This window comes from Frankliniella occidentalis, unplaced genomic scaffold (assembly GCF_000697945.3).
Source record: "Frankliniella occidentalis isolate FOCC.00 unplaced genomic scaffold, Focc_3.1 Scaffold92, whole genome shotgun sequence".
Lineage (NCBI taxonomy): Eukaryota > Metazoa > Arthropoda > Insecta > Thysanoptera > Thripidae > Frankliniella > Frankliniella occidentalis.
The window spans coordinates 265,191-272,517 of record NW_026267221.1 but is presented as its reverse complement, the minus strand read 5'-3'; the positions used below and the strand labels follow the sequence as shown (position 1 = coordinate 272,517).

Here is a 7,327-nt window from a genome sequence, read left to right as displayed (position 1 = left end):
GCAAAGGGCATAAAAACTATGCTGTAACTTCCAGAAACAAGGAAAGTCAAATTAAAGTCGAAGGGGTCGTTATTAGAATTATGTCCACCTTTTTCGAGATCTGCCGCACTGTGCGCTGCGCTGGGAGGCCCGAGGGGAGGGGCACTCTCTACGAGACTCTCTACTCACCGCCACGCGGTACACGGAGCTGATGGAGCGGCAGTCGCCCTTCCGGTGCCAGCTCCAGTCCGGGTACGGCGCAAGCAGGGGCGCGTGCGGGTCGCCCTCCGCCGACACGGTGGCCAGGGAGGCGGGCACACCCTTGTCTATGGGCATGGTGACGAACACCTTCTTTCTGCCAGCTGCATGGGTACGGACAAAGGTGCCAACAACATGAAGCAATTTTTACACGTTTCATTGTTTCAAGTCGTCCGGAGCGAGCTGCCTGTGCTTACCTTTCTCCCAGACGTCAACGTCAAGCGCGATGATTTTGGTGTAGTTGTAGTTGCCGGAGCGGTAGGCGTCGTTACGCGCGTGGTCTGAGGGGAAAACGAAGTCCATCTTCTTCCAGGCGTACTCCATGCGCAAAGGGGACGCCTTCTGGTGGCCCCCATGGTTGTAACTGCCCCCGCCCCCTCCTCCACCACCGTGATGCCCGTTGTAGCTGCCCCCGCCCCCTCCCTCACTACTGTGATGCCCGTTGAAGCCTCCGCCGCCGCCGTATAGCTTGCCCGAGTCACTGGAGGATGCGAACGACCCGGCACTACTACTCGCCCCTGAGCCGTGGTGGTGGCCCTGGTGTGCCGGCCGCCGGCGCCGTTCTCCTACCTCCACTTCCTCGGTGGCGTTCGAGGGCGCATCGGGTGTCAGCGCGGTGGTGGTCGTCGATGAAGTCTTTGCACTAGTGGTCGTCGATGACGTCTCCGCGGCCACGGAGCACGCCGCCAGCAGCGCGAGCAGCAGCAGGAGCACGGGGACTCGCAGCGAACTCATTTTGGAGAATGTTGACGACGGAACGTGCCTGTTGGCGAACAGTTGTATTACTACATGCGTGAGTTTTATTTCTTTTCGACTTTCTGCCTATCACTAATAGAATTTCCCTTTTCAGTACTTATTTCCAAAAGAGGAAAATCATCTAAACAAATGATCTTTTGCCCCGTTCTTTAAAACAATTGCCGTGCACACCGCCAAGGTGACGGTGCCGGTTTAATAATGATAATTGGTGTCACTCACACGTTCGGGCCTCCACGACCTCCACGAGGGGACACCCGGCGACGCCGCAATGGCGACGTTCGTAGTAGTATCAGTGCATCCGATCGCCAACACCAAGGACCAGAGGTCGTGGCCGAGGCCGAGCCACTAGACAAGTCGTTTTGTTGTCCTCGTCATTTCGGCGACTTTTAGAATTATTGCCTGTACACTGCGATCTGCGCGGGTTGTGGGTCGCGGGGTCGCGGGTCGCGTGTTCCTCGCGCCCGGCTTGTGTTTGGCAGCTCTGGGCGCACAACAGACACTACTTGTGAGGCACCCACCACCCACCATCCCGTTGTTTACTGAGAGGGGTCTCGCACCGTTCTCAGGTTAAACGCCTTACCGCTTCCATCACGGGGCTTGCAACAATCAATAACCTAAGCAGAAGTGCGGGGCATTTTTTTGTGCACATTACTGAACATTAGGCTGCTCGCTGCGAACAGCGTCAAGAAGCGCCCGACCAGGCCGCGGAGCTGGTTACCCGCGGGGGGTGTGAAGACACCGCGCCTAGTTTGGCGCTTGGTGTCGCGAGTTCGCGAACTTCACAATGCGCGGCGTATGCGAATGATGTGCCAACTACGTGCCTGGTCGTTTTGGCAACGAAAAGTCTCCAATGGCCTCTGCCTGTCGGCCTCCCGGTGCCGGCGACGCCCACCGTCCATCTCTAGCACGTCATCAAAGCGAGACTCCATGATCATTTTTGTGTCCATTGGTGGAGGCCGACGAAACGCGCGCTGTGATTCCCACGCACTACGGAGTACATGTAGTCGTCGGCGTCACACGTCACAACAATTAAAGTGCCCCCCTTCCCCTCGCGCGGGTGCGGCGCTGGCCGCGACCAGCCGCGACCCTGCATCAGCTGCAGGCAGGTCACTCACCTTTGTTCAGCCGGTCCCGGCGATACGATCCGGGCGTGGTGGTCAGCTCCCCTCCCGGCTGCTCACTGGTCAGCGAGTCGGGATGCTCGCAGAGCGCACAGTACCACTAGCAGCACGTCAGCGGAGCACAGTGGAGGCGGCGGCGTGCGGGGCTCGGCGGCGGCGGCTGCGGCAGCGCTCCGGCCCGGAATGGAGACTGGGCGGGGAAGGTCCACGACACTCCGCCGCCGGCTTGGACCGACCCGGCCCGACCCGGCAGTTCGCACGCACGGCGGGGCGAGAGGGCGGGAGGCGCGGGGCGGCGGAGACAGGCGCGGCCGGCCTGCGCGAATCATCTCGCTCATCTCCACTGGACTCGCGGAGGCCTGTCGCCTCGCCTCCCCTCCCCTCCCTCTCTCTGTCCCTCTTTCTTCTCGTCCCCGATAGTGGTCCGGGGGGCACCCAGGCCCGTTCTGTTTACGTCCCGGATTGAAAACAATCGCCGGGTGCCTCGCAAGGTGACGCCGTCATCTCCTTACGCGCGTCGCCGAAACTGTTCGGCCCACTACCCTTGGAACACCACGGTCACCGGGGTCCCTAGGATCACCAAGGTCACCAAGGTCACCAAGGTCACCAAGGTCGCCGGGGTCACCGGGATCACCAGGGCCACTCGTACGCGGCCCGCGGCCGCTGTTATCGCAGTGGGGCCAACTCAACATAGGCACCATTCGCTAGGGGATTCAGCAGTGCGGTTGGGTGCCCTGCTCCCCTTGCTCCCGCCCGCCCCTCTTCCTGCCCCTCGCCCCTCCTCTGCTGGCTTGTGACGTAAAACAGTCTGATCTTGATCTGCGGCCCGGTGCTGGTCGGGCTGGCTGCTGGCTTATGGTAATGACAATAATCGGCTTTTTCTCGCGGAGCTGCATCGCGTGGCGTGGCGTAGCTGAGCCTCGTTCATCGTGGACCATCCCCCCTGCCTGGTCAGTTTAGCAGCGAAGCTACCCAAGGCTGACAGCATTACACACCTCGGGTATGGAGATTCCGCTCCCCCCTTCATCTTAGTTTTACTTTAGCGCTCGACGACAACAGTCGCTCGTCTTCCTATAAATTGTAAACTAGTTGGCGTTCTTCTTCTCAGAGCGCCAAATATTGTCCTCTTTGAACGCCCAATATTGGCGTTCGAACGCCAATATTTTGGTGCCACAGGACGCCAGCCAGTTTACAGTGTAGCCTATACGCGATCGCGTAGTTGCAATAATGGTCGAACCATGTACGAGTATCCGTAATCGTGTTTTCAAGTAATTAGCTCCGCTAATAGTCGAGAGAGGATACTAAGTAGTCATGATCGACAGAAAATGGTCGCTAGCACGTCTCTACGTCACTTTGAGAACAAGACACATTTCCGTCGTCAAAGTAGCCGTCACACGGGGGACAAATGGCGGGGCTTCCCTGCGTAGGAAGGAACGCACGTGACTTTCTGTTTTCGGTGATTGAGTGTGCAATCAGCAGAAGAAGAGTACGAGTGAACGACCGAAGAGCCACAGTAAAGTTTGAGTCGGACCGGACGGAACACGCATTATCTGCTCCCTTCCCTCACCATGGCAACGTCTCTCTAATTATTAGTGTACCTACCTCGTCCAGACGCCGCCCCGCCCCGCCCCATCCTTCTCTTCCTTCTCCTGCTCCCTCCACTTCTGCAAACAAACGCCCGCCATGCTGTTCTACGTGAGCGTGTGCCTGTACTATGGCCTCTTCTTTTACTTCTTCAACGGGTGAGGCCGAAACTGTGCATATTTATATTAGCAGGAACTCGTAAAACTTAGTGTGGGCGCCCAAACTCAAAAACCAAAAACCAATAGGCCTTACTCTCCACGTCCGTTTTCTTTGTATTTTCGTATTTCTGACGATATGCCTTCTTTTATTTTGAATGGTTGGCAGCAGCTTGCAATATATTTTGCAATGCAATACAACCAAGATTCAACCGACAAAAAGTCACTTCTTATCACGCGTTGTATATGGAAGTTGGTTTAAACAGCTTCTCTTTGTCCTGCCCCCGCTGGCAAACACTAACGACGTCAAAACACCACTGCAGAGTTGAGTTTGCGGAGCGGCGAGTGTGCCTCTGTTAATTGCTGCCGGAATTACTGACGCGTGTGTTGGCATTTCAGTTGCAGCCACGACTGACGCGGACGGGCGACAAGAAGGGACAATGTGGTCGCGGTGTGCTGCGCTGGACCCAGACGCCTCGCGCGCGCAGCCCCGTCGGGCAGGATGAGGAGGAGGAAGAAGAGGATGCGGCCCGGGCCCGGCGGCACTCGGCTCAACGGTTCTGCCGCAGCTCCACCCGCCGCCGTTCCGCCGCCCGCCGCCGAACGTCGCACCACAACCTCAGGCTGACATAGTAGCCCACCTCCACCAGGCTGATGACGCTGAAGCCCGTGAACAGGCCCAGCAGGCCGCCGAAATTGGCTGTCGGAAAAATAAGACGGTTTTAAGCAGTCGCCGGGGTGCCATTGTTTACTCCGCTGCCGACAGGAGGTCCTGACAAAGTCGGACGTGATTCGACGCGAGACGCACCCAAAAAGTCGGTGTGGCCGTAGAGCTCGCTCCGGCGGTTGCTCACGAACTGGAGGCTGTTGAAGTACACGTTGAGCTGGGACCTGCTGATCCTGCGACGTTCAATTAGTTAGTCTATTCGTATTATAAGAAGGCTATCATTTAGTAGCTTGTCCCACAGCAAACGTTTCCCGAGAGGTGACGCTGAGGGTTAGCGCCTGCAAAGCCCAGGGTAGGCCATCCCGCCACGCAGCTGTGTGGTGACGGTGGCATTTTTTGGCACCCTACGATCCCTCCACTGCTCTCAGGAGAATGATGAGCCTCCCTTTAATTGGGCGAGGAAAAATTGCCTCACTCACTTCTAGTTCGAAACCTCACTCAAGGGTTTGCAGTGTCGCGTCACGTCGGAGTATGTTGACGGAGTGCCCGGACGCTTACCCGCCACGCTCGACGCCGGCGCGCTCCTCGGGCAGTCCGAGAGCCCGGCGGCTCTTCTCCCACGGGAAGGTGTCCACGCTGGCCTCGCCGTCGTACTTGAGGATGGTGCAGGACGGCAGGCAGTCGCAGGGCAGCGCCCCGTAGTCTGTTCCGCTCTGCATCGCCAGGAGGGATTGGTTCAGCACCTTTTCTACTGAAAGCAGAGGAAACGGGCAGCGTCTTCGCCGGCGTCTAGGACGCCGAGGAAGATGCACTCCTTACGGTATGTGTCCATGAGGCAGCTCGACATGGAGATGCAGACGGGGGTGCCCAAGATGCGGGGGGTCCCGACGGTCGCGCAGCCGCAGTGTGTCACAGTCATGTTGACGTAGCACTCGTACAGGCAGTTGTCTTGCGAGTACATCTGGAAGAACTTTAGCGGGCGCTCGCTGGAGAACAAGCACGACCTCCTGACCGGGCTCAGCTCACGCAGGCCCTCCGAGGTCTGTATCAGGTTGGGCTTGGCCAGCATCATGACGGACGTGTTGAGCGGCACGGCGAGCACGTGGCCGGAGGACCACGAGTTCTCCGCCGGGTTGTGGAGGTGCACTCTGAAGCCCTGCTCGCAGCCGTGGCACAAGTAGTCCATGTCGTTCACGTAGGAGCGCAAGACAATCCTCAGCGAGGTGAACGGGCCGGTGAATGTCGCGCGCTGAGGGTAAAAGGCTTTCACAGTTGAGTCGTCGACGGCTTCGTACCCCGTCTCGTAGTTCCAGCCCCACGCCATTTTGGACGGCGGGTCCGATTGCGCCTGTACTCTGCGAGGAAAGTAAGCGTGCAGTCAGCTTAAATTTAATTTAAAGTAAACCAGATCGACTGCCAACTTTGACACTTGCGTCATGTTGGTGTACATCTCTTTCGAGCTAAGGGCGTTGAAAGTGAAGCAAACGCCCTCTTCAGTTAAAACTACTTTGAAGTATTCTGAGCAGTTTATACGACGCATCTGCCAGTAGCACTCTTCAATAGCGTCGTCTAGCGTCGGAGCCACGTCACGAAGGAATTGCAAAGTAGACTCGTTGGCCACGCTGTCCTCTACTTTGCCCTTGTCCGTAATGCACAAGACGTTGAGTGCCTCGAACTGCCACCTCCTGCGGGCGTCAAGTTGTATTATTTAGGTTTGTCTGGGGGTCTGGATCTGTCAATGAGGTGTTCGAGCACATTGCGGCCCTAGGACTTGTTCCTGGGCCACCTGACTGAGGGTCGGTTGACCAAACTCAAAGACTAGACTGTTCTGTCGTTTACGACAGAGTTTGACTCACTCTTCGTCCGTCGCAATGTTGTCGTGCACTCTGTGATACACCCGCGTGTAGTTGAACAGTGACTGCTTGGTCTTGGACGCAGGGCAGATGGTCACCGCAGGAAAGGGGATATCCCAAATCGGAGTGGGCTTGTCGGCGAACGTAACGATCACCGGGCAGGTTTCCCATTTAATCCAAATCTGGGGCAAAAGTGGGCAAAAGGCGTTAAAAGCAATGCTCAATCGCAGAACCGAATCACTATTATTAGTAATAGAGGTGCCATATAGGCCCAGTACTTTCTTAAAATAATTCAGGAATATTTCGTAGTTATACTGGACCGCATGAAGCCGTGTGGGCGGGCTTGCCTACCGTCTCTCACCACAATGTCTTATGGCCCATTGCGGGTTAGTCAAGTCAAGTTGCGAGTAGGCAACACGTCCACACGCCTGTAGCGTAAAGTGTAACTAAGATATCCCAGGGAGTAATTCAAAATCGATAAAGTGGTTGATAGTCATCGATCGAGGCAAATTTGACTCGAAATCGATCCGATTTTGTCCCGCAAATCGATGAATTGCCGAGTTCGACGTCGAATCGACGTCGATTTGAAAGCCCATTTCTCATTCGGGTCTGAAGCCTGTGCGACACTCAATCTATTAAAAACTCACCTTACTTATGAGGAATAAAGCGATTACAAAACACAGAAACACAGCGACCACCCAGAAACCGCTGGGGACATGGAAAAGACAGTGAATTTTCAGGTTGACGGGCGAAGAGAAAATAACAAGAAGAGCATCAGGGCATCAAACATGTTTGATACATTAGGAGAAACCTCGTTCTTTACCCAAGTTTGGTCTGGTGTGATTATGAAATGAAAACAGAAAGATCATTGTTGTTAATGACCGCTCTTCAAAACTTTTCGCGCCGACGCAGTTTTAGCTTTTCTCAATAGATGGCGCTGTTCGCGCATGCGCT

General features: G+C 56.1%; 2 protein-coding genes across 2 annotated transcripts; both read right to left on the bottom strand.

The window, feature by feature from the left end:
• Positions 1-63: 63 nt before the first annotated feature.
• LOC127749784 (uncharacterized) lies at positions 64-2,423 on the bottom strand. The gene is made up of 3 exons (XM_052269450.1): positions 2,109-2,423; positions 435-1,000; positions 64-341 (listed from the first exon to the last, which is right to left on the bottom strand). Exons 2-3 carry the CDS (start codon positions 970-972, stop codon positions 79-81), a joined length of 801 nt encoding a protein of 266 aa, XP_052125410.1. The 5' UTR covers positions 973-1,000; positions 2,109-2,423; the 3' UTR covers positions 64-78.
• A 1,504-nt stretch (positions 2,424-3,927) lies between these two features.
• LOC113215411 (pickpocket protein 28-like) lies at positions 3,928-7,125 on the bottom strand (the record flags this gene model as incomplete). Its single annotated transcript, XM_052269440.1, has 7 exons — positions 3,928-4,553; positions 4,662-4,753; positions 5,079-5,271; positions 5,340-5,875; positions 5,954-6,205; positions 6,377-6,555; positions 7,021-7,125. Coding segments are annotated over 7 exons (1,506 nt in total), but the record flags the coding sequence as incomplete, so codon positions are not given.
• Between the last annotated feature and the right edge of the window lie 202 nt (positions 7,126-7,327).

Coding starts and splice junctions, on each gene's coding strand:
- LOC127749784 (XM_052269450.1), bottom strand. CDS start 972: ATGAGTTCGCTGCGAGTCCCCGTGCTCCTGCTGCTGCTCGCGCTGCTG. Junction 342..434: donor CGTTGACGTCTGGGAGAAAG/GTAAGCACAGGC, acceptor GTACCCATGCAG/CTGGCAGAAAGAAGGTGTTC.